Source organism: Hemiscyllium ocellatum, chromosome 37 (genome assembly GCF_020745735.1).
Source record: "Hemiscyllium ocellatum isolate sHemOce1 chromosome 37, sHemOce1.pat.X.cur, whole genome shotgun sequence".
NCBI lineage: Eukaryota > Metazoa > Chordata > Chondrichthyes > Orectolobiformes > Hemiscylliidae > Hemiscyllium > Hemiscyllium ocellatum.
In genome coordinates this window covers 6,586,196-6,611,415 of record NC_083437.1, presented here as the reverse complement: position 1 = coordinate 6,611,415, position 25,220 = coordinate 6,586,196, and the positions used below count along the sequence as shown (strand labels likewise).

The window sequence follows — 25,220 nt, the reverse complement described above, 5'->3', positions numbered from 1 at the left end:
TGAGCAAAGTAAACTTTGAAATCAAAAATGGAGGTCCTAAATCTGTGGACATTGTCGATATAGAAAAGTACAATGAATCAGACGAAGACACTAAACTTGAACAATCAATATATAAATGAATTTCAGTACAGGTGGTAGAAGATCCTCCGGGAAGAGGATCTGTATTTCCTCTTAAGCCAATGAGGAAAGCAACTGGAACCCAGCCTTGTATTCTTTCTGTCATATTGCTTATTAAAGTTTAAAATGGTAGGCTCTTATTAGTAGCTGAAGAGGAAAATGCAGGATTGAGAACGGTGTTAAACTTAGCAGTGGACTATTGTTGCACAGATCATCACCACAAAGACAAATATGAAGTATTACATTTTATTCGGAAAAATAAGAAGGTCACATTGGAAAGTGACAAACTTAATAGGATAGAAGAGAAATGGGATCTGGAACTGCAAATGCAGTCTTTATTAAAGATTGCAATGCAGGTCATAAATTAAAAATAATCGAGCACTGGGCTTTACAATTTGTAGCAGCATAGTAAACCTGGAGTAAAGGTGATACCAAATTTTGCGAGATTAATTATCTTTAGGCCAAAACTCTTTGGATACATTGAACCCTGCCCGTGCCAGACTCCTATTGGGAGTTGGCCTAAATTTTGCACCGTACGGCGTGTTTGCTCATCAAGAAAACACTGGCAAGTGCTGAACAGAAGTGGATACTCTAGCCAAAAGAATTAAGTATGAAGCTGACATTTGCTAACTGATCAAATAACCGATACAGCGAGGGATTATGGTATTCCTGAAAGAAGTCGTTAAACCACCCTGAATCGGATGTCCAAGACCAAATGTGCCACAAAATCAAGAAACAAAGCATTCATTGAGCTGGCTTCTCAAATCGTCAAAGTGGTTGTATCATTTAAGAATGTAATATGTATAAGTGGCTGGATCTAATGGAGTCCAGCAAAAATTTCAGAGCAGCACCTATTTCACATTAGTTGTTCAACACTTTGAGTGTCCATAGTTATGGCAAAGAATGAAAGTCACTCAGTCTACCAGAACACCTCAGCTAAAATTACCAGTTTCCTAATGCTTAATCATCAGACATTGACAAAAATGTGAATCAGCAATATAGATGAAATGCACGTGAATTTTGATATGCTCAGCAGCTGAATTGTGGAGTGGCATGATTCAAAGAATTTCGGTGAAAGCTATAACACACGAAGACAAGATACATGGTGATAGAACAATATTAAAACTTAAGCTAATTTTCAAACCAACAATCATGCTGAGAATCACATTCCATATGGAGCTTGTGTGCATGTCCTGGACAGTGGTTGAATGGATGAAAATGGAGCATAATTTTAAACTAATAGAATGTGGAATGGACATTCTGGAAAGAATGCAGTTTAACGTGTGGGCCATTAATGAGATAGAGGTATCTGTGAGGCAATGCTGAAATTACAAATTATACTAGAATTCAACTTTTTGTTGTATATCCCAACAAATCTGCGCTGTATTGTTCTATGTTCCAAATCATTTGAGGTTATTGTTATTGCATAGTTAATGAAGAAAAATACTTTCTCAAAGAGTGGAAATGTGCATGCTGTCTCACTTGATATTCTTTCTGGTTTTGTGATCAAATTGTGAGATGTTATTAATGCTCAAATTGTTGAAAATATTCAGCTAATGGAAAGGAAGGTGATTTATTCAGGAAGTTAATTCTGAAACCGCAAGTGCCAAATCTAATAATCCAGAATAGAATCTTTACAAGCTCCTCATTTTTGACCCCGAAGTCCTTAGGTTTTCACAAACCACGTGCTCGTTTTGGGATTAAGGTTGGCAGGGAAAACTGCAGTGAGTATTTTTTGTAATTGCTCCTACTTAAGCTATGAAATAGCCTGGGACACCAAGTCACTGAATTCAGGACCATGGTCAGCAGCCGCTGAGGGGGTCTCCTTATTGGCTGTTCTGGAGAATTGGTAAATATTTCAACCCCTTGAAAATATTACTCATGTCTCAGAGCCCCTTTTTCTGTGTTTAAAAATTGGTTTTCAGAACCTGTTTTTACTACGTGTTTGTTAAAACTTGTTAAAGATTTTCAAAATTTAGTTGATCTACACTTTTCGCCTCCTGAACTCTGCTCCATATCTTGTCAAATGTGTTTATGTTTGCAATGCTTTGTTTGAGCTCTTTCTCGCAAAGAGCATCCAGGTCTTAAGTTAAATGCAGATGTTAATACACCTGCCAAAGATTTTGAGTCTTTGTCTAATTTAAGCTTCACATGAACCCAAAATTCATTCAGAGCAATTATACCAACTACCGTCAAGGGAGCATGTGTCTGAATTTGTGTGGGGGGTGGGGTTCACAACCTCATTTTACTTTTCGGCATATGTTAAATGGACTATCCTGTAACAAACTATGACTAGTACACTTCAGCGTTTATTAACTTTAGATTGCAGATTTGTAAAATCCCTCCAGTGTGGAAGCATATCATTTGGCCCATTGAGTCCACACTCATCCCCTGAAGTGTATCCCACTCTGGTGCAGGTCTATACTTTTAAAACCTGCTTAAACATGTTAAATTTCTGTTGAAACAAAAAAAAAACAAATTGCTGGCAAAACTCAGCAGTTCTGGCAGCATCTGTGGGAAGAAACCAGAGTTAATATTTAGAGTATGTTGACTCTTCATTAGAACTGCTAGGGAAAAGTGGTATTTATTTATACTGAAGGTGAAACTAAGAAGGGAAGAGGTGATCAGATAGGTGGACATGGAATCCAGCGGGGGAGAGATATGAGAGGGGTAAGTATACAGATTGCAGACCAGGACAGGAAAAGCTGAAATAACTGATAAGAGCTAAGCACAGGAATGGGTAAAATGCACTCAAAACAACCTGTTTAATGTGATAATAGGCCGAGGAGTGAGAGTGGATGACTGATGTCATAACAGGACCTTGTGTAGGATGCGTAATAAAACTAGGAAGAATGGAATTAGCCTCTCAAGTTATTGAATACAGTGTTGAGTCCTCGAGGCTGCAAGTTTCCCCAGCAGAAAGTGAGGTTTTATTCGATGTGCTTGCTCTAAGTGAGGCTCACTTGGTAATTGCAGCAAACCTGCAACAGAAATGTTCGCATGGGAACACAGTGGTGAATTGAAGTGGCAGGCAACTGGAAGTTATGGGTCATTTTTGCAGACAGTAAAGTGGTCACCTAGTGTCTGTCTCCAGCCTTCATGCCAACTTCTCACTCATTATCATCACACCACCCTGTGTTGTAAAACATAATCTCCAACAGAAATAGCACTTTTTCCTAGCTGCCAAGAGTTCTGATGAAGAGTCACCAGAAATATTAACTTTGCTTTCTTCCCATTGATGCTGCCAGTCATGCTTAGTTTTGCCTCCAGTGTCTGTTTCTGTTGCTTATCTCTGTCATCTGCAGTTTTTTTTCTTCATTTTAAGTATGCTCTGTTAGCTTTCGAAGACTTGTTTATTTTGTCTGACTCGCCCATGCATAAGAATATAAGGCATAGGAGCAGAATTAGGCCATTTGGCTCAAGGAGTCTGCACCACCATTCAATCATGGCAATATGTTTGTCAGTCTCATTCTCCTATCTTCTCCTTGTAGCTCTTGATCCCTTTTACTAATCAAGAACCACAATGAGTTCCACAGATTCACTGCCCTTTGGTTGAAGGAATTCCTCCATCTCAGTTGATTTGATTTATTATTATTGTCACATATACTGAGATACACTGAAAAGTATTGTTGTTGTGGTTCTGTTTGCCGTGCTGGGAATTTGTGTTGCAGATGTTTCGTCCCCTGTCTAGGTGGCATCCTCAGTGCTTGGGAGCCTCCTGTGAAGCGTTTCTGTAATGTTTCCTCCGGCATTTGTAGTGGTTTGAATCTGCCACTTCCGGTTGTCAGTTCCAGCTGTCCGCTGCAGTGGCCAGTATATTGGGTCCAAGTCGGTGCTTATTGATTCAACCAATAAACACATCGATCTGGACCCAATATACCGGCCACTGCAGCGGACAGCTGGAACTGACAACCGGAAGCGGCAGATACAAATCACTATAAATGCCGGAGGAAACATCACAGGAGGCTCCCAAGCACCTGAGGATGTCACCTAGACAGGGGATGAAACGTCTGCAACACAAATTCCCAGCTCAGCAAACAGAACCGCTACAAATCTTCTCTCAAACTTTGAAAAGTATTGTATTATGTGCAAATCAGACAAGCCTTTCACAAGTGCATCAGGATAACGAAACAGAATGCAGAATATAATGTTTAAGCTACAGAGCAGGTGCAGAGAAAGATCAGCTCTAATATGAGAGGCCCATTCATAATTTTGATAGTAGCAGGGAAGCAGCTGTTCTTAACTTTGTTGGTATTTGAAGGAGCGTCTCTTCATTCTGAGGCTGTGCCCTCAGGTGTTAGTCTCTCCTCTTAGTGGATATGGAGAAGATGTTTTCACTATATCCAGGCCTCTCAGTATTACCCTCATCCTTCTAAACTCCAAATACAGACCCAGAGTCCTCATGTGACAAACTCTTCATCCCTAGGATCATTTTTGTAAACTTCCCCTGGACCACCTCCAAAGCCAGCACATCCATCCTTTGATATTGGGCACATAACTACTCTTAATATTCCAAATACGGTCTGACCAAAGTTCTATACAGTACATCCCTGCTCATGAATTCTAGCCCTCTTGAAATGAATGCAAGCATTGTATTTACTTCCCTAACTGCCAACTGAACCTGTACCTTAACCTGAAGAGCTAGAGCTCCCAAGTCCCTTTTTGTGCTTCAGCTTTCCAGAGTTTTTTTCCTTTTAGAAAATAGGCTACGTTTCCATTCTTCCTACCAAAATGCACGACTTTGCCCTTTACAATATTGTTTTCCATCTGCCACTTCTTTGTGCATTCTCTTAGCCTACTCAAGTCTTTCTGCAACCTTACCACTTCCTCAACACTCTGCCTATCTACCTCCTCTTACCACCACATTTTTTGATTATAAATTGATATCAAACCTTCAAAAACAAATGAACTGTTATGCTGCTACAGTCTGTAAGAAATATTTGCTTTCTCAAGGCAGCCCTGCTGGCACCTGGGGTTCATATAATGCCATGTTCCTGCAGATCTTGTTAGATCAGGAAAGGGTACGGTTACTTAAGTTTCTTCACCAAATGTTTTATTAGAAGAGTAGTTCTGAATCTTAGCCAGTTCAAATGGAACCGAGTTGCATTATGATGTATCCTCATTTACAAACTGCACATGTTCTCATTATCTGTCATTGCCGCCAAAGTAGACATTTAATTTAGTCTTGCAGCTAAGCCTTATTCCGCCTTTTCTTCCTCTGTATTTCCAACAAAAGCACCAAATCCTCTTTTGTAGTCTTGAGGTCTGGTTGCTCCATCCCATGTCTCGTGCTTCTTTCTGGAATTCTGCCCAAACAAGGTCAGATTTTTATGATCGACATTATCGCGTTATGCTGGATACTCAGCAACCTGGTATCACTATTATTTGCTGATTTTAATTCGTGTTGTTTAAACTTAAAAATTTAATAACATGCTGTGGAATATTGAGTTAATTTTGATAAAATTACAATTATGTTTGCAAAAGTATTTCTTTCTTAATTACATGTGAATAATTTGTGGCTTTTTAAACTGGGTTCGTGATTTAACACCAATTTGCACATCATTTAAATTAGCACAGTGAAGCAGGTTTCACTATACCAGATACACACACACACTGTCAAACTCTCAGAATAGACACAAATCGTTAAAGTGAGAAATGTAGTTTAGTTACACCATGAAAATAACAGCATCTTGGATCATTTCCAGTAGAATGGGATTCAAAAGCAGAGAAGTTACGTCAATAATTATGTCGAGCCTTGTTTAGGCCAAGCTCCAAGTACTGTGCAGTCTAGCCCTCACATTTGCATGAGGGCTACAGAGCACTGGAGAAAATGCATAACATAAGTTCTACTATCACTTTTATAATTGACAGGGTGCAACCATCTGAAGACTAAAATGGTCTGAAGTGATGGTTAGTAGAGCTGTTTAAAATATAAAAGACTTCATAGGGTGGACATAGGGTTGTTTTCACTGATGGGAGAGTGTAAAACCAAGAAAGTATATGTTAAAGCCATCAATAAGGAATTTCATTTTTTTAAAAAATTCTTCACTAGGTAGCCGTGTAGAACGCCACATGGTGTTAAATACTATATGATAGCAAAAACATATTTAGGGCGTGGCAGGTAGATTAGCACATGTTGAAGAAGTAAAGAGATATGTTCATAGGGTGAAGTAGAGAACAGTGACAGGCGGCTCATGTGGATGAGCTAACCTTTTTAAACTGGTCTACTTGGGCGCTGACAAATTACATGAGAATTAGTGAATAAAATAAAGTGGCAACTTAAATCACAATCATGAAGTTAGCCAGTAAGAATTAGAATTCCTCTGTAGACTTCATAGCTTTGGCTCTATGAAAATCAGAAACTGTCTGATGTTCTACTTATATTTTATAGTGAAAATGTGGGGTGAGTACTGGCAGAATCAAACTGGTATTTTTCTTGTCTCCAATGTACATTTTCCAGCCTGTTCACTCTTGGGAAATTGGTTGTTTTGTCTCCGTTCTTGCTTTCTGACTCTGATATACAAGATGCTTCTCTATTTTGGCTACTGTAGTTCACCCAATGGAGATTGTAATTGATAGAGACCATCCAAGAGAATTTATAATTGAAGGCTTTTATAATGGACAATAAAGAAATAACAAGCTAAACTAGTAAGATTAGATAATACACATTATACATTTATAAGAGTTTCTTGGTCACACAATGTTTATTGCAATTTTCTAAAAGATTCATTCAAGGTTTCACTATTGATATTTGCTTTCCCCTTCCACAATCTAGACGCAACTGTAGAGGAAACCCAAACTGCTTAGTAGGTCTTGGTGAACATGTTTGGCTGGGAGAAATTGATGAAAATAGCTTCCACAATATCGATGATCCAAACTCTGAAAGGAGATGCAAGGTAAGTACAATGCGCTTTGGGAATAGCTTATTGCAAAAACATAAAAATGTGATGTTTCAGGTGGAATCTACCATCTGGACATAAAGTGCAGTAAGAATTCTACTGATTTTCTGAATTGATGATTGGTTTAACCTTCTGCACAAGCTTATTTATATAAACTAGCATTTTAAATCTTCCAGGGATATGTGCAGTTTTGAGAACTTTTTTTTTCTTGAATTCACATTTTAATTTCTTGACCCCTTTAAATGATAACCTAGTGCGGTTTTATTGATATTCCAGAAATATTAGTTTATGGATGTAGGTTCATTCGCTGAGCTGGAAGGTTTGTTTTCAGATGCTTCGTCACCATACTAGTAACATCACTGAGCCTCCTGATGAAGCACTCGTGGTAAGGCTCCTTTTCTATTTGTGTGTTTAGGTTTCCTTGGGTTGGTGATGTCATTTCCTGGAGTGATGCCATTTCCTGTTCTTTCTTTTTCTCAGGGGGTGGTAAATATGTTTGTTGATAGAGTTCTGGTTGGAATGCTATCCTTCTAGGAGTTCTTGTGCGTGTCTCTGTTTGGCTTGTTCTAGGATGGATGTGTTGTCCCAGTTGAAGTGGTGTCCTTCCTCATCTGTATGTAAAGATACTAGTGAGAGTGGGTCATGTCTTTTTGTTGCTAGTTGATGTTCATGTACCCTGGTGGCTAGTTTTCTGCCCGTTTGTCCAATGTAGTGTTTGTTACAGTCCTTGCAAGGTATTTTGTAAATGAGATTAGTTTTGCTTGTTGTCTGTGTAGGGTCTTTCAAGTTCATTAGCTGTATGTTCACTAGTTCAATTCTTAAGTTTATTTTCACTAATATTCTCTCATATAGATGAGTAAGGACAGCACTTCAACTGGGACAACACATCCAGCTAGGACAAGCCAAATGGAGATCCCCACGAGAATTCCTAGAAGCATGGCATTCAGACCAGAACTCTTTCAACAAACACATTTGACTTTGATCCTATTTACCACCCCTTGAGAAAAAGAAAGAACAGGGAATAACATCACCAACCCAAGGAAACCTAAACACGCAAATAGAAAGCAGGCCATATCACCAATGCTCACTGATTTTACCTAGTATGATGATGAAACGTCTGAAAATGAACCTTCCAGCTCAGCAAGCAAACCTACATCCAGAATTTCAGCCTGAGCTACACATCTTCTCAAAACTTGCTAATATTAATTTATTGCTAAGTATAAGTATTTTAAGCTGTACTTATTAGGTCTGAGCAGATTGTGTCTGAGAGTAATCAAATTCCAGCTGGAAAAGACAAAGAAAAATGTACTGAAGCATCTGCCAGTTATGTCTGTGGAAATTTAGTTCTGTTGTAAATGAGATATTTTCTTAAAGATGACTCTTACATCATAAGAGCTTCATTTAAAAAACACTCTTGGGCTTGTAAGTAGGTGCAATCTGTAGAAACTTGCCATGGAATTAATTTAATTTAGGGCAATGACTGGGGTAGTGATCAGGCCAGCTTCTAATGCAATCTTCTGAAAGCAGCGCAAAAAAGTTCACAAACTCCTTTTTGGGTGAACTAAATTGCATAACCTCATGGAAACTATGCTAGCAACTCTGAATCATTTGTAATATCTTTGTAGCTGTGGAATAGAGAATTAAAAGGTCCCAAAGTTTTGGGACAGGAGAGATTTTATATGACACTTGCACAAGATTATGGGTTGTTGAGGAGGTGGTGCTTTTCACTGTGCAATTTGGGTGTTCATGTTACTCAAGTGAAATAGTGTTGGAATTTTTTTTAGCTTTTCTGCTTGACAACAAGTAATTGTCAATATTTGGTGAAAATTGATAGCTACTCATGGTTATAGCAGTGGTATTTTACACTCATATATTTTGCAAACATGCATAAAATAATGTACAAATGTAAATGGTGAGAGAAAAATTAATATGGAAATTATATGAGAAATACAATTTTAGACAAAGTTGTGCATAAATGCTTTTACTTTCAGTCCTGCATTTCTTCCTCCTAGTGTATCCTATGAACTCGGCTCTTAATTTTTTTTAACCCAGTTTTGATCAGTTGAGCTGATGTCTTTTTAAAGTACTTTTATATTTGATCAGCATGTACTTTGGCAGTTTTACAAACTCTGAAACCTCACATTGTTATAAAATATTCTTCCTCATAATTCAAACAGTTTTTTTTCTTCTCTTTTGAAGAATACCTTTGTTGGATTAACTAATCTTGGAGCTACTTGTTACGTTAACACCCTGCTTCAGGTTTGGTTTCACAACCTTGAGTTGCGACAAGCACTGTATCTCTGCCATAGTCCTCGAAAGGAAATAGGGACTGGAGAAGCGATCGAGGATGATGCAGGCAAGTATTGGCAGTGAGTTGGCCTTAAGGAAATTGCGGAAAACTGAATTGTCTTTGACTCTACTGCAATACGGTAGTTTATAATATTTTCTACTCTTTATTAGATGTTTGGGCATGGCCTGGATGATTATGAATGTAATTGTTGATTCTGTTAAAATGTGATATGAATAGATCCACTTTGGTAGTTCCCATTAAATGATTTAAAAATAGGTTGCTGATGAAAATGTCCAAGTATAATGAGATTCTAATGTGCTTTGTAGCAGTGTGTGGGAAAACCTTTATTGAATGATAGCTGTGAGAATTGGTTTAGCTATCCTGGGTTGAGGTTCCTTTTATGCTGAGTTGTTTTAGGGAATATTGTATTCCTCCATTGCTTGATGAAGGTGGTAACTGTCATAGTGAGAGTTGGTTTTAAAATGTATTTATTGGTCAGGAGATGTGTCCCTAATTTTTTCTCTTGGTTTCTGCTTGGTTATTGAATCATGCAATAATTGTAAAAATGCAAATTCTGCTAATATGGAAGCCATGGAAGTTTGAAATTGATCTCTTGCTGTGAAAGCTAGACATGTGGTGCAAGGGAAGGATAGGGCTTCCAATTATATTTTTAAAACCAAAACCTAATGCATCCTCCATTGGATCCTTTCAAAATGATCATTCCCTTTTTGAAAATATGCTTCACAAAAATGCATAAATTATTTCAGCTCTGGCAAAAGTTTAAGTGATCTGTTGTAATTTAAATGTTTCTTTGTTGAATCCCTTTTGCTGCACATATGTAAATGTAACTTAGCAATAACTTCTCCGACTGAATTCTTGCATTGAATGCTTAGTAGTGATCTTCAAATCACCTTTGTTTCCTACCTTTGCAATTCCTTTATTTTGTATTCATTTCAGTTGTATGTTGCCCCTTTCTGTTCTGTAACATTCAATCTGATTTGTATTGTCAGTGACTGAACATCAATCTCTTTGCATCCTACTTCATCCAGCCATATCTGCATAACCTTCTATTTCTTTCTCCCTTCTGTACTTGGCTGACCTCCCTATAAAGGCTGTCTATTGACGTTAAGACTCATCCAGTTAATTAATTCAGATGGCCTCAAGTTTTCTCCATCACCACAAAGTTTTAGAATTATTTAAAAACATCATTGTACAAGAGGTATATGTTACATTACAGCTTGGCCACCCTCTTGTTGTAGACATCCTAAACTGCATCATTCTTAGGTGGACTACAAATTGATATTATTTGAAGTATTTTTAAATTGGATGGGAAGGATAGGGCTGCAAGTGAAAGATGAAAGCAATTTCTTGTGTGAGTGTTGCCTTTCTACAAACAATGTGGACTTGCATTTTGTAGATACAGTGCCAAAGGGTTGTAGCAGGTTTGGAAAGGAGCTGTGAATGATCATTAAGTTAAAGGATGGAGATCTCAAAACCATTAAAACTACGAGCTTTAAAATGACAGTTGAAGGCATTGCTAAAAGGCTGAGCTGACCAGTTTACACAGCTGATTGATAAACTATGCAAACGTACTGTGTACTGTTAGTCTTGGCTCCATTTCAGTATACCTGCACTCTGGTATTGTGTTGAGTCTGGAGTGAAATGTTCTTTGTGTTCAGTACACTGGAATGCAGAGGCAGTATGATCAATAGAAATCCTGCTAGTCTCATACAAATATGTTTTAACTATCTAGATTTAACCATTTATATCTGTCTTACAAAAAACAGATCACTTTAGTACTGCCCTCCAGTCTATATTTCATGCAAATGAGACATTCTAGAAGAAAGACATTATTTAATACAATAATAATCAGATACTAAAATGGTGTTTTCCATTTCAGAATTTGAACCGCAATCCATCTGTGAGCACCTTCAGTACTTGTTTGCTTTGTTGCAAAGTAGCAATAGACGATATATTGATCCTTCTGGTTTTGTAAAAGCACTGGGCCTGGATACAGGGCAACAGCAGGTAAATCCATGTAAATCTATGGAACGATGTTGCGAAGGAATATTGTGTATTAGGTTTTCTGTATCTTGTAATTAAAAAGAAACATTTTAATTAATATTGATCCAGTTTAAGCAAATTCTGTTGGCTTGTGGTCAGGATTATAACTTATTGTGTATTAAATATCAATTTAAAGGATACTTTGTGTTTACATTGTGGCCTTCTCTTGTATGTTGTAAATAACAAATTCAGTTGATGTTTCAGTGGATCATCCAAAAATGGCCTTTGAATTAATAAAAAGTGAACAGTCAGTTGCTAGAAATGTGCAAAATAATTGACAATATGTGAAGGTTCTTCATCAAGTTAGGTTAAGATGGAAAATTGCCAAGGGAATTTTTGATCTAAAAGATTAAGAAAAAATGCTTAGAACAAGGAGTGCCTTTGACCAACTGGAATGCACGAACGTAAAGGCAGCAGATAATATCAGTAGGGGATAAGGGTGGAGGACGTGATTAAGGTGAAAAGGATCATTTTGAGGACATTTTGTCTAGGGTAGGAAAGTGTATATGTGGACAGGCGAGTGACATTCTGGCAGAAGTACAGTAAAAGTAGTCAGTAATCTAATAATTCTGTATCAGTGAGCACCCATTGAAATATCTTCTGCAAAAGCAAAATATTTCAGACACTGAATCAAATAACGCCATTACCATATAATGCAGCATGTTTGAATTCAAAATATCTAAATGTAGTTTGTGGAAGTAGCATGACAGTGTTTTTAATGCCATTAACTGGCGTTCTACGTGCCATTTTTAGTGCTAGATTTTCAAGAACAGTATCAACGTTAGTGCCTTAATGCAACTGTTGTTGTAAACTTTTGATAATGTTTAGTCTTTCTTGGCAAGTACAGAGTGCTAGAGTAGAAGTTATATTCAGAGACTTGCAGTGAATGGTCCACTCTGCTTTTCATAGTGCTTAACTTCTAGCTGTAAATGAGGATGAAAGTTGGTAATCCTGTCCAGTTGATCGCAATTTTAAGTTGGTTGTTAGGATTTCGTAGGCTATATGATTGATTCTGCACTTGACAGAAATGACCTTTCAAAGATTTTTTTTCTATTTTATACTATGCTTAACAGTTAAATAATGAATCACTTTTTTTTCCTCAGTAGTTAAAATAGCTATTTTCATGATATTTGTTAAATATTTGAATTTTTTGCATGGAATTACAGGATGCTCAAGAATTCTCTAAGCTTTTTATGTCACTATTGGAGGACACACTATCAAAACAGAACAATCCAGATGTACAGAATATTATTCAGCAGCAGTTCTGTGGACAGTATGCGTATGTCACAGTGTAAGTATGCTGGAATCTATTACTGAACTTTGCTTGTGCTGCAGAACTTTTTCCAATTATGTTTTGGAGCGTGGTTTTGGGAAACAAAAATTGTGAGAAATTAAGAAATAATAGTTTGTGTCCTGTTTTGGATGGCCATGCATATTCTTTTGAGACTAGTAAATTTGGCTGAGTTGATATTTGTGTTGAAATGATTTTTGAATTGTATAGTTTCTTTGCTACTCGATGCCAATCTTGTATTTACTGTTATCAAAATGCAAAGTAATGTGACATTAAATACAAGATTTCATTCAGAGACTAAGCATTGTAAGGGAAAAAAAAGTCTATTTTCATGCTTTTAAGCATTCTCTGAGTGAAGGGATGACACTTTAGAGCTGAGACGGAATTTCTTCAGCCCAGGGGTGGTGAATCTGTGTAACTCATTGCCGCAGAAGGCTGTGGAGGCTAAGTCACTGAGTGGATTCAAGGCAGAGATGGATCGCGTTTTCATTACTAAGGGGTCAAGGGTTATGGAGAGAAGGCTGGAGAATGCATTGAGAAAGACGTCAACTATGATCAGATGGCAGAACAGACCTAATGGGCAAATGGTCTAGTTTGGCTGCTGTACCTTGGTCTTTTCTGGAATAGAGGATGTATTGAATTCCTTGCTTAATTGTAGCATGTTATCATTCTAACTGTTACAAGCACTTAACTGATTATCTCACTTCACAACATCTTATGCCATTGTCCCAAAAACTAGTAGATGTTCATTATCTTGTAGTCCACATTTCTCTGTTGGAATGCCTTTCTGTTGTTAGCAAAATAGGACGTTTCCGCTTCCGACTTGTTAATTTTTCAGATTTGTTTGGAGAGACTATATTTCTTCAGCCATAATTCTTAAGATCATCAAACTACTTGGGTTTTAAAATTAATTTTTAAAATTTTGTTTTGGGATGTGGGTGTTGCTGGCTAGGACAATGTTTGTTTATTTCCTATCCCTAAGTGTCTGTGTAAGAGTTAATCACGTCACTGAGGGCCTGGAACCGCGTATAAACCACATCAGGTAACAATGGTAGATTTCATTTCCTGGAAGACAGTAGTGAACCAAATGGGTTTTTATAACAATTGACGCTGGTCATGTGACTGTCATTAAGGTTTTTATTTCAGATTTTTATTAATTTTAAATTTTACCATCAACTATGCTGGGATTCAAAGCATGTCCCCAGAATATTAGCCTGGGTTTCTTGATTGCTAGTTTAGTGACATTATCACTGCACCACTACCTCTGCCAAAACATGGAAATATACTCTGACACCCCCCCATTTGGAACATGAAGTACAGTGGAATAGTGAAAAGAAAAGATGTGCAGGTTAGGGTGAATTGGCCGTGCTAAATTGCCCGTAGTGTCAAGTGGATTAGTCAGGGATAAATATAGGGGGGTGGGTTTCTCTTCATAGTGTCAGTGTGGACTTGGTGGGTGGAAGGGCCTGTTTCCACACTGTAGAGAATCTAATCTAATTTAAAAACATTTCAAATAATGGTAGGGAACAAGTCCATGAATTCTAGATGGTTTTAGCAAGTTTTGAGAAGATTTGTAGCTCAGGTTGAGGTTCTGGACGTAGGTTTGCTCGCTGAGCTGGAAGGTTCATTTTCAGATGTTGTGTCACCACACTAGATAACATCTTCAGTGAGCCTCCGGACAAAGGCTTCCTCCTGGAGGCTCATTGAAGATGTTACCTAGTAAAGTGATGAAACGTCTGAAAATGAACCTTCCAACTCAGTGAGCAAACCTACGTCTAGATGATTTCTTGTTAGGATCAAATCCAAGATATGTGTTATTATCAAAACTCTATGGATCAAAAGGTGTCACCTGAGAACACAGTGAAAATATTTATTCAAGCCATTCAATAAGATCATGTCTGATTTGATCTAGCCTCAACTTCTTTCCTGTTGTGTTCTGCTTAACTCTAATACTACCAACAGTTCAAAATCTCTCCCTCCCCCTCTCTCCCCCTCCCTCTCATCTACATTGTCAAATCCTCTCAAGCTTCGTGTTTCAATAAAATCAGCTTTTATTCTTGTTAATTTCAACCTGTTCAACTTTCCATATTAGACATCTGCCCCCTTCCCCCATAACAATAGGGATGATCAATTTTGTCTGTTTACCATTTCTTTTCCTAGTCGAAAAGGTGTGGCGCCAGAAAAGCAAAGCAGTTCAGCAGCATCCGAGGAGCAGGTGAATCAACGTTTCAGGCATAAGCCCTTCATCAGAAATGTGCCCAAAACATCGACTTACCTGCCCCTTGGATGCTGCCTAACCTATTGTGCTTTTCCAGCGCCTCACTTTTTGACTCTGATCTTCAGCATCTGCAGTCCTCACTGTTTCCCATTTCTCTTCCTATACTGCCCTATAAGCTTGTGTACTCTCAACATTGTATGCTGTGTTCCTTCCTGCCACATTCTAGTTGTCATGGTTTGCATTACTAATTTGTGCAATTGTATTGTGATTTTCACTTTGCTATCTAAATTTTTCCTCCTTTGCATCCACCCTATATTGTTTAGTTTTTCAATTTTTCGGGACTCTAATCCCGACATAGTTGATGTAAACTCATCCCAAAGTACAGCTTCCTCATTCCCTCTTACTGTTACTGGTACCCCATGAATTAAAACCATTTCTCCCACAATGTGTTCAACTTTGATTTATTTTGACCGTGTGCTAAGGTATTAATGACTCAGGCATGACTGTTTGTGGTATGGATTTATCCTCTGGTTGGTTGTCATCCTTCATTGGAAACTCGATTGTAGTTCTACCTATTATGTATTGTTATCCTTGGGTACCATGGCAATTGGTGTGTTTCTCTCCTGCTGAAACCTCCCCTTTGGCCGCAAAGAGAGGTTATTAACCCTTGCACAGAGCAGGCAGCATTGTCTTCAGAACTCACATGCCCAGCTATCCTTACTTAAATTTCTTATTTAGTCCCCAGCGTTGAATAGTCTCCTAAACCACAGTCTGTGGTTAATTTGTTCATCCTCCTTGTAGTGCTTGCTTTCTTCCACACAAACTGCAAGCATCTCAAACCTATCCGAGAAGTGCAAAGATCCCCACACCTGCCACACATAAGTCCCATCCTCCTGTCTGTGACCACAGCCCAAATCAAACTTCCTTTTTCCATTCATGGGATGTGACGTTGCTGAGTAGACTAGCTTTAATTGCTGTGGAGGAGGTAAGCTAGCTATCTTGAACTAATGCAGTCCTTAGAATGTGGATAGTTTTTTCTTAAACTTGAGTGGTGTGACTATTTCCTGGAACATAGTTCAAGTGGCTTTCTTCTTGCTGATGCATTGCAGTGTCTAACATGTGGAGTCCAGCTTATGTAGCTTTTGAGCTGATGGTACTATAACTTTAGGTATTTAGTGCAGATGCCCTTAAGGTGACTTATACTGATGCCTGCTAGCTCCCATATGCTGCTTATTGCTTGATGTTCTATTTTAATTAAATTACATTTTCAAAATCTGAAATATCACTTTGTACTTTTTTTAATGTAGGTAACTACGTTTTATTTGAGTAATGCTCTGTTCTTTTGTTCTCCCGTCCAGGGTGAGCAACTTCATAAATCCTACCATGGCAGATGTGAAGTTTGGAATAAAACTGAGCCTAATGGTGAACACTGTTGATTTCTGGTTTACTGTTGTCCTTTTAGGAAAGTTAATGTGCCACCTTTACCTGGTCTGGCCTATGTTTGACTCCAGACCCACAGATGTGGTTGAATCTTAACAACAGTCTTTGGGTAGTTAGAGATGGGCAATAAATGTTGGCCAAGCCAGATTTGGGATTGGTGGTGCTGGAAGAGCACAGCAGTTCAGGCAGCATCCGAGGAGCAACAAAATCGACGTTTTGGGCAAAAGTCCTTCATCAGGAATAAAGGAATTATTCCTGATGAAGGGCTTTTGCCCGAAACATCAATTTTGCTGCTCCTCGGATGCTGCCTGAACTGCTGTGCTCTTCCAGCACCACCAATCCCAAATCTGATTTCCAGCATCTGCAGTCATTGTTATTACCGAAATGCTGGCCAAGCCAGTGATGCTCATACCCCAAATGAGGTTTTTTAAAAATAGTGTTTTACTTCAAATATTTTATTCCTTACTTCGAGAATTCGTACAGTGTGGAAGTAAACCATTTGGCCTATCATGTCCACACAGATACACCGAAGAACACCCCACCTAGATCCACTCCCCTACCTTATCCCTGTAAACCTGCATTTCCCATGGCTAATCCATCCAGCCTACACATCCTTGTACATGATAAGCAATTTAGCATGGCCAATCCATCTCATCTGCACATCTTTGGGTGGAAACTGGATCCCCAAAGGAAACCCACGCAGATACAGAGAATGTGCAAACCCCATACAGGTAGTCTTCGAAGGTAGAATCAAACCTCGCTCCCTAGTGCTGTGAGGTAACAGTGCTAACCTCTCAGCTATTCTGCAGCCTGCTTTACTTATTTGTTTATAGCTGATTGCACATGTAGCATATCTGCTTAATGGTTTTTACTATCTTCGAGTCTCCTTTTTACCCTTTGTCAGTACTCTTCCACAAATATCTGTCTAGCTGTTACTTGAAAATCGTCAATTCAGAGTGTAATTGCGTCTCGCTCATTCTGCATGCTGGGCTTTCCAAATCACTCAACGTGATCTCTTGAGGATACAGCTCCCAAATGCTGTATATTTCTGACTGGACAGTACCTCTTGTTTCACCTTCATAGAAAGTATTGTAAATTATTACATGTATTTATGAAAAGACAGGTGTTGTGGCAGCACTTTTTTGAATTGTGTTGGCAGTGGAAGCTGAAGAATTTTGGTCAAGCTTCTTGGGTGCTGTCCACTTAGTGGAGTGGTCTTGAATTCTGCTGTAAAAGCTTCTGCACTGAAAGACTGTCCATTTGGATCTGTTTAGTTATGTTGTTTATCATTGATTGAGTTGGAAGATTGTTGTTTCAAATCCGGCTCCATTTCTTAAGTATTCAACATTTTAGTGTGGTGTTGAAGATATAAAATTAGCACAGAAGTATAAGGTTTTGCATTTTGTAAGAAGGGAAATGGGAAGGCAATTGCATTGTTCTCCAGGTATATGCAGGGAACACTGCGTATAGATCTTTGAAGGTTGCAGGATGCATTGAGAGAGGAATTAACATCTGATATGCATGTATTGTGAACTGAAATTAGATTCTGATTTAGTCACAAGAAGAGTATTTATTCAATTCTACTTTGCGTAGTTCAGAGCAATCAGAAAATTTACAGCACTGGCCTAACAACTAACCATCACATGCAGCCTAATCTTGCTTTCTAACTTCTGGTCTCCAGCCTTGTACGTTAGGGCACATGCTAGGTATTTCCAAGTAGGTTTTAAATATGATTTAGGATTTCTGCCTTTACTACCCTTCCGGCATTGAGTTCATAATCTGGCTGAAAAAAACGTTTCCTCTCAGATTCTTCTCTAAATGTCCAATCTCTGATCTTAACCACTTGGTACATGAAAATGTTTTCTCTCGTATTGCTTTTGCTGCTTTTGCTTTTGCCATTTATTTTAAGTCTATGCCCTCAAGATCTTAATATTTTCTTGAGTGGGTGCAGTTACGGAGTGATTAGAGTCCTTCATCAGAGTCAGGCCCTTTCACCTAAACTCGTCCATGCTGACCAAAATGTGTCTCCACGCTAACCCAATTTCCCTGCACTTGGCCCATGACTTTTAAATGTTGTTAATGTACTCGCTTGAACCACTTCTGCTAGCAGCTCATTCCATATGCACATCTCTTCATAAAAAGGTTGCCCCTCAGGTTCCATTTTTATTCTTTCCCCTCTAACCTTAAACTGATGCCTTCTAGTCCTTGATTCCCTAACCCTGGCAAAGAGACTGACTGACTGACTGCATTCACTGTATCCATGCCCCTTATGATCTTGTACGCTTCTTTAAGACCCACCCCCCCCCGCCCAAAGTCTCCTACATTCTAAAGAAAAAAAGTCCAAGCTTGTCTAACCTCTCCCTATAACTCAGACCGTTGAATCCTGGCAGCATCCTTGAAAATTGCTCCTGTACTTTTTCCAGTTTAATAATATCCTTCATATATTATTCCTGATGAAGGGCTTATGCCCGAAACGTCGAATTTCCTGTTCCTTGGATGCTGCCTAACCTGCTGTGCTTTAACCAGCAACACATTTTCAGCTCTGATCTCCAGCATCTGCAGACCTCATTTTTTACCCGAAGATTTTAACCTACTGCGAATCCTCTTGCAAGGATGCCTTCCTTGAAGAAGCTCTCTTCCTCCCTCTACAAGGATCTCAGTGAGTCTCTCTCTCACTGCACCCCCCAGGTCATCTCCTCTGCACAGAAGCTCTTCAGCCACGTTCTCAAACAGACTCGTTACCACAGCCACATCTCCTTCCTCAGCTCCTGCCTACGGAACCGACTGATCCCACACGGACTCCGAACTACATTCCAACCAACAAAATTTGGACCCAACCAGGACAACCTGTACCTACAACAAATCCGAAGCCTCCAGCATCAGACCTCCCTCCGGATCCTCCGCTCCACCCTTGCAGCCATGCGTCGCTACCTACATTCCTGATGAAGGGCTTCTGCCTGAAACGTCGAATTTCCTATTCCTTAGATGCTGCCTAACCTGCTGTGCTTTAACCAGCAACACATTTTCAGCTCTAATATCCTTCATATAGCAAGGTGACCAAAACTGAACACAATACTCCCAAGTATGGCCTCGTCAATGTCCTGTACAACTGCAAAATAACTTCCTAACTTCTGTACTCAATGCCCTGACTGATGAAGGCCAGTGTGCCAAAAGCTACCTTCAGTTCCCTGTCTGTTCCACTGTACTCCTTAAAGCCCTACCATTCACCATGAAACTCCTACCTTGATTTGACTTTCCAAAGTGCAAGACCTCACACTTATCTATATTAAATTCCATTTACTATTTCTTGGCCCACTTCCCCAACTGATCAAGGTCCTGCTGCAAATTCTGATCACCTCCCTCATTGTCCACAATACCACCTATTTTAGTGTCATCTGCAAACTTACTAATCCTGCCCTGTAAATTCTCATCAAAATCATTGATATTCATAACAAACAGCAATGGGCCCAGCATTGACCCCTGAGGTACACCACTAGTCACAGGCCTTCCATTAATATCCTCTGCATCCTACCATCAAGCCAACCGAGTATCTAATTTGCCAGCCCTCCCTGGATTTCACGTGCTCTAACCTCCCAGAGTAGCCTGCCAATGTGGAACCTTATTAGAGGCCTTATTGGAATCCATATTGCCCTGCTCTCATCAACCTTCCGGTCACTTCATCAAAGAATGTTGACAAATTTGTGAGGCATGACCTCTCATGCATGGAGCCATGCTGACTACTGCTAATCAAGCCTCATCTTTTCAAATGCGTGTATATCTTATCCCTCAGAATCTTCTCCAATAACTTACCTACCACAGATGTTAAGCTTACTGGTCTATGGTTCCCAGGTTTTTCTTTACAGCTATTCTTGAATAAGGAAAACATATTTGCTACCCTCCAGTCTTCCAGGACCTCAGTTGTGGCTAACGATGATGCAAATATATCAGCCATGGCACCCACAATTTCTTCAGGAGCCTCTTTAGGGTCCTTGGATATATGTGGTCAGTTCTCTCTAACTAACTACTGTATCTCTACCGCTAAGATTTTGAATAAGTATATCAAATTTCATCTCAATATTTTTTTCTTCAAGGAAACAATTTCAACTTCTTCAATTTACCTTCACAAGAGCAATCTCTCATTTCTGGGGCCATCTTCGTAAATCATTTCTGCAGTATGTTTGATGTCTTTGCATGCTTCCGAACATGTGGCCTCCAGAACTGAACAGCTGAGGGTGAACTAGTGTTTTATGCAGTTTAACATAACCTCCTTGCTGTTACACTCTGTTCCTCTATTAATACACCCTGAAATATTGTATACTTTATTCTTCACCTCTATGTCACCTTTAATGACCTGTATTTAAACACACAGCAATGAACCATAGTGTTCTGCTGTGTTATGGGCAGCACTCTTTCCTCAGTTGATGTTAACGAGCAATTTAACTGGTCATTCAACTTGTGCCTCATCAAAGCGGTTACTGCACATCAGAAAATAGGGTAATCAATGCTGACCATCTTGGACTTTGGCCACTCGGAGCGAATGTAGATTTTTATTTTTTTGGCTTAGAAGATTTAATTTCTAGAACGTTAATGAGATATGATCAGGTTCAGTTTACAAGAAGTATATTTCCAGCAATATACAAGCCATTCATACGGATGCTTAAGTGCAGATGCAAGCTGATCAGTTCTTTGTTCAATTAGATTACCTGTGCCTCAATGCCATTTACCCATCTTTGCTTCATCTCCTTAATACCTAACAAAAATCCAGCAAATATCTTAATTGTGAATTTTCTAATGATATAGTTACAGCTTTTGAGAGTATTCTAGGTTTTCATTATTCTTTTGGGTGAAGAGATGCTTTCTGAACATCCTAGCATTAATTTTATGGCTGCATGTCATTGTTGTGAACTCTACAATTTCAAAGAAAATTTCTGCATTCAACCTATCAAATTCTTAACTCCCTTAGCAAGCTTCATTTGACGGATCCCATAATATTCTGTATTGAAGGCATTACAAGCTCTATCTGCATTATCATTTAACCTCTCTAATTACAGTATTGTTCAAGTGAATCTGCATTGCACCGTTGCAAGGCCGGAATATCCTGCCTAATATGTGGTGCTCAAAATTGAGATATTACCCCAGACTCTCTAGCAGTCTTACTTTCACCCCTTTGTATCCAGTTTCCTTGAGATAAAGACTAACATTCCATTAACTTTTAATGATTTTTCTCATGCCTGTTCATCAGCGTTTGTACTTCTTGACATGGAGCTATAAATGGCACAACAGTTCCCAGTTTCTTACAGTTTAGATAGTGGTGCAATCAGTCTGTTTCTGGCTTCAGATTGAATGACCTTACACATAGCTGCAAATGTATTGCTGGTCAAAGCACAGCAGGCCAGGCAGCATCTCAGGAATAGAGAATTCGACGTTTCGAGCATAAGCCCTTCATCAGATTCCTGATGAAGGGCTTATGCTCGAAACGTCGAATTCTCTATTCCTGAGATGCTGCCTGGCCTGCTGTGCTTTGACCAGCAACACATTTGCAGCTGTGATCTCCAGCATCTGCAGACCTCATTTTTTACTCGATGACCTTACACACAGCCATATTAACCCTTTCTTCACTTAATCTATCCATCAATGTCCCTTTACAACTTTCTGCTCCATCTGTGTTCATAAATAATGCTGTTGATTTCATTAGGGAGAATATCAGACAAACAAACACACACTGGCATTTTTTGAGGACAATGGGGAGTCTTTATAGAAGTTTGCAGTCCAAATCCAAATCCAAATCCATCTTCATTCGAATTGCCCAGCAGAGGGGTTTAGCTGAGCAAATGTAGCGTGAGATGTTGTATTGGAAGGAAGTGTGATTCATTCAAGATGATAACAATCCTGGTCAGAGTTGAAGATGGGGTCAGAAGTCACCCTTTGTGTCTCTGAGATATCCAACGCTCTTATGTGGGCATGTTTTGAGATCCCAGATTTTGTCATTAGGATTTATAATCTACAAGATTTCACAGACTGAAAATCTATAACAGGGTCGAAATGACTTTGATATAAGATGCAGTCGATAATTGATCAGCAAATGTATTTGCTGTGTGAGTAGTTTGTATTTGTTGGTCCATGAGTTAGCTGCTTTTTGAATGTTCAACCTCTGACCTTGGACTATCATGGATATAACTGTGACAAATCAATTAGTTGAGATCAAAGTTTCTCCTCATTGGTTCTCTTGCTATCTGCCACCAACAGATTCTGGTGACTTTTTGTTCAGAATTTGGTCATAGGTGGTGCTGTGATGTCAGCAGATATGACAGACATTGAAGTCACCTGCAAGATTACATTCTGTGCTCCTATTTGCTTTCCACAAGTGGTGTACAATGTGGAAGAATAATGTGCAGGGGGTATTTTTGCTCTTAGCTAGAAGCCATGACATTCAATGGTGCCCACTGTCCACATCGAGGATTCCCAGGGTACTCACTGCCAACTGTATACGTTTGTGGCATCATGTCTAATGGCTCTGACCTGCCAATAAGCCAAGACTTGCTCAGAGATGGGATGGAGTGGTATGTGAAAGTCACTTTGTCAGAACCATCCTTAAGCCAGGCTGATGCTTGACTAGTCTGAGGGTCAACTATTTCAATTGTGGTGCTGAGGAAATCCTTGTAAGGTTTCCTTCTACAGTCATAAAGATGTGCAGATCAGGTGAATTGGCCAGGCTAAATTGCCCATATTGTTAGATGCATTAGTCAGAGGGAAATGTGTCTGGGTGGGATATTCTTCGGAGGGTCGGTGTGGACTGGTTGGGCCAAAGGTTCTGTTTCCACACTGTAGGGAATCTTTAAAAAAAAAATTAAATAATGTATTGGTATTCTACTGTTTATTGTAGGGGAACTCTAATTTCAAACAACCTTTCACTTAGGATGTCAAATTAAGTCTTAGGTAGTTTATGCCTGATATAAATGGCAAATGGTAAAAGGAAAATTGTCAAACAAATTAAAATGATAATCACAGAATCATAGGATTGTTACAGCGTGTAACGTGATCACATTTTTTCTCAAATTGCTCCTACAGGAGTTGAATGCTTTATAATTTCAAACTAATGAGCCAGACTGTGTTGCCAAAGAAAAATAAGGCTCATGGCCATACAGTAGAGTAACTTTAATGTGCAGGCAGTTTAAACTATATTATCAAGAAATTGTTGAATGCATTTGGCAATTATATTGACTGTTGGGAAAAATTGCAGTTCACTGTCTACATCACTATTAAACATACAGCTACTTTGACATTAAATATTTGTGTGTTGTCAATATGTCTAAACGCCACAGAATCTTGACATTTCAATTCTAAGTTTCCTTTTACTATAGTAATTTATGAATTACTGCCAATTAACCTTTCTGATACTGAAAAGTAACTTACAGAAGTGTATGGTCTAATTTCTTCAGTTGTTAGGTTTAAATTTAAAATGTTTTACTTTTACTTCACCCTTTTCTGTTAATCCAATCTTCTTTGTCCCGTCTAAGCTGCTTTTTCTGCACCCAATTTCACATTGAATTCACCCACACTAACTTTCTATTGCTCTTCAGTTGTTACGCTGTGTACTCCTCAGTGCTTGCATGTTTCTGGTTCGTACCAATTAACATGATGAATTGCCACACAAAAGTATTAAGAGAAGTCTAGACCACATCCGCAAAATGTGAGCTATTGTATCTCAACTTGTTTCTCATAAATGATAGTTAAACTAAAAATGTTAACTTGAGCATTGATCATTTTACACTGAAAATGAATTCTACATTAGCATGGTATTTTAACAAATATCTTGCTCCCACTGGACTGAATCATATTTTTCTTGTTTTATTGCCCTTAAGATATTCTTTCCTTATCTCTGTCACTTCCCTTTCACAGGTCAGGTAGGGTAATGAACAAAATATGGCATTCATTGGTATGAACTGATTGGTGTTCAAAGTCCATTGTCTTGGACGGATATTTAACTGGTTAAAGATAAAGGCCTTTCTGTTTAATCAAAAGAGAAAGACTGAGTGATTAAATATTTTTTATCTGTTGAACCTCCTGTCTATGTTTGAATGTGGTCTCGTTAAGAAATGGCTGAGGTGGAGCCTTCCATTGTTCTGTTTGGTTCGGAATTAGTTTTGATTTTCACCTCCTGTTCAATGTAGGATGTAATGACATATTCCAAACCTTTTCCCAATTTTATTACTCTCTATCATTCCTAGCTACTGGCCCACTGCTTATTCTTTGGCTTATACTCTGCTGTTGCAACTTTAATCTCTAGAAAACAGAAGAACATAGATACACAAATAGTATTATGAGCAAATGCCATGCCATGGGAAGTCAATATTGCTTCATCTAATTCTAAATTGTTTCCTCTCACACTTATTCACTTTCAGTTGAGGAGGTGCATATAGTTATAAAACTGGTCATTCAGACCTGTCAAACAATATCATTGTAAGGAATCGCTTTGATTTTTAAGAATCAGCTTCGGTTGAATATTTGTATTTCTTATTTCTGAATTAGAGCCATCTGTTCGAGCCTTATTCCAGAGATTTCCTCAAGCAAGTTAGGCTGAAGCTTTGTACAATACTGAAATGCTGTCTTTGGCCAATGCTAAATTTGGGCCCTCATTGGCTTCTGTGGTGGATAGATTCAGATAGAAGTTAACAGGTTTCTGATTTATCTGCGGACATTTAGCCCCAGTCAATAGCATTCAAACAGATTGTTATTTTCTAATTGCTGCTTTATGTGAGCTTGCTACATGTAAATTACACTATTCAGGTGTACATAAACTGTACAGTATGACAATGACCAATCTACCCTAGTTTTATTTTGCATGTGGGAGATTCATTAAGGTACTTTAGCTGTTAATTTTTTTTTCAAATGGCACCTAAA

General features: G+C 38.7%; 1 protein-coding gene across 2 annotated transcripts in view; it reads left to right on the top strand.

The window, feature by feature from the left end:
- usp48 (ubiquitin specific peptidase 48) overlaps nt 1-25,220 on the top strand; it is a 131,320-nt gene that overhangs the window by 6,404 nt on the left and 99,696 nt on the right. Inside the window, exons 2-5 of one of the 2 annotated variants that reach the window (XM_060851941.1) lie at nt 6,893-7,013; nt 9,216-9,372; nt 11,207-11,334; nt 12,537-12,661. In XM_060851941.1, the coding sequence (XP_060707924.1) occupies nt 6,893-7,013; nt 9,216-9,372; nt 11,207-11,334; nt 12,537-12,661 (531 nt within the window). Of the gene's footprint in view, nt 1-6,892; nt 7,014-9,193; nt 9,373-11,206; nt 11,335-12,536; nt 12,662-25,220 lie in introns of both variants that reach the window. The other variant, XM_060851942.1, reaches the window with a different exon arrangement.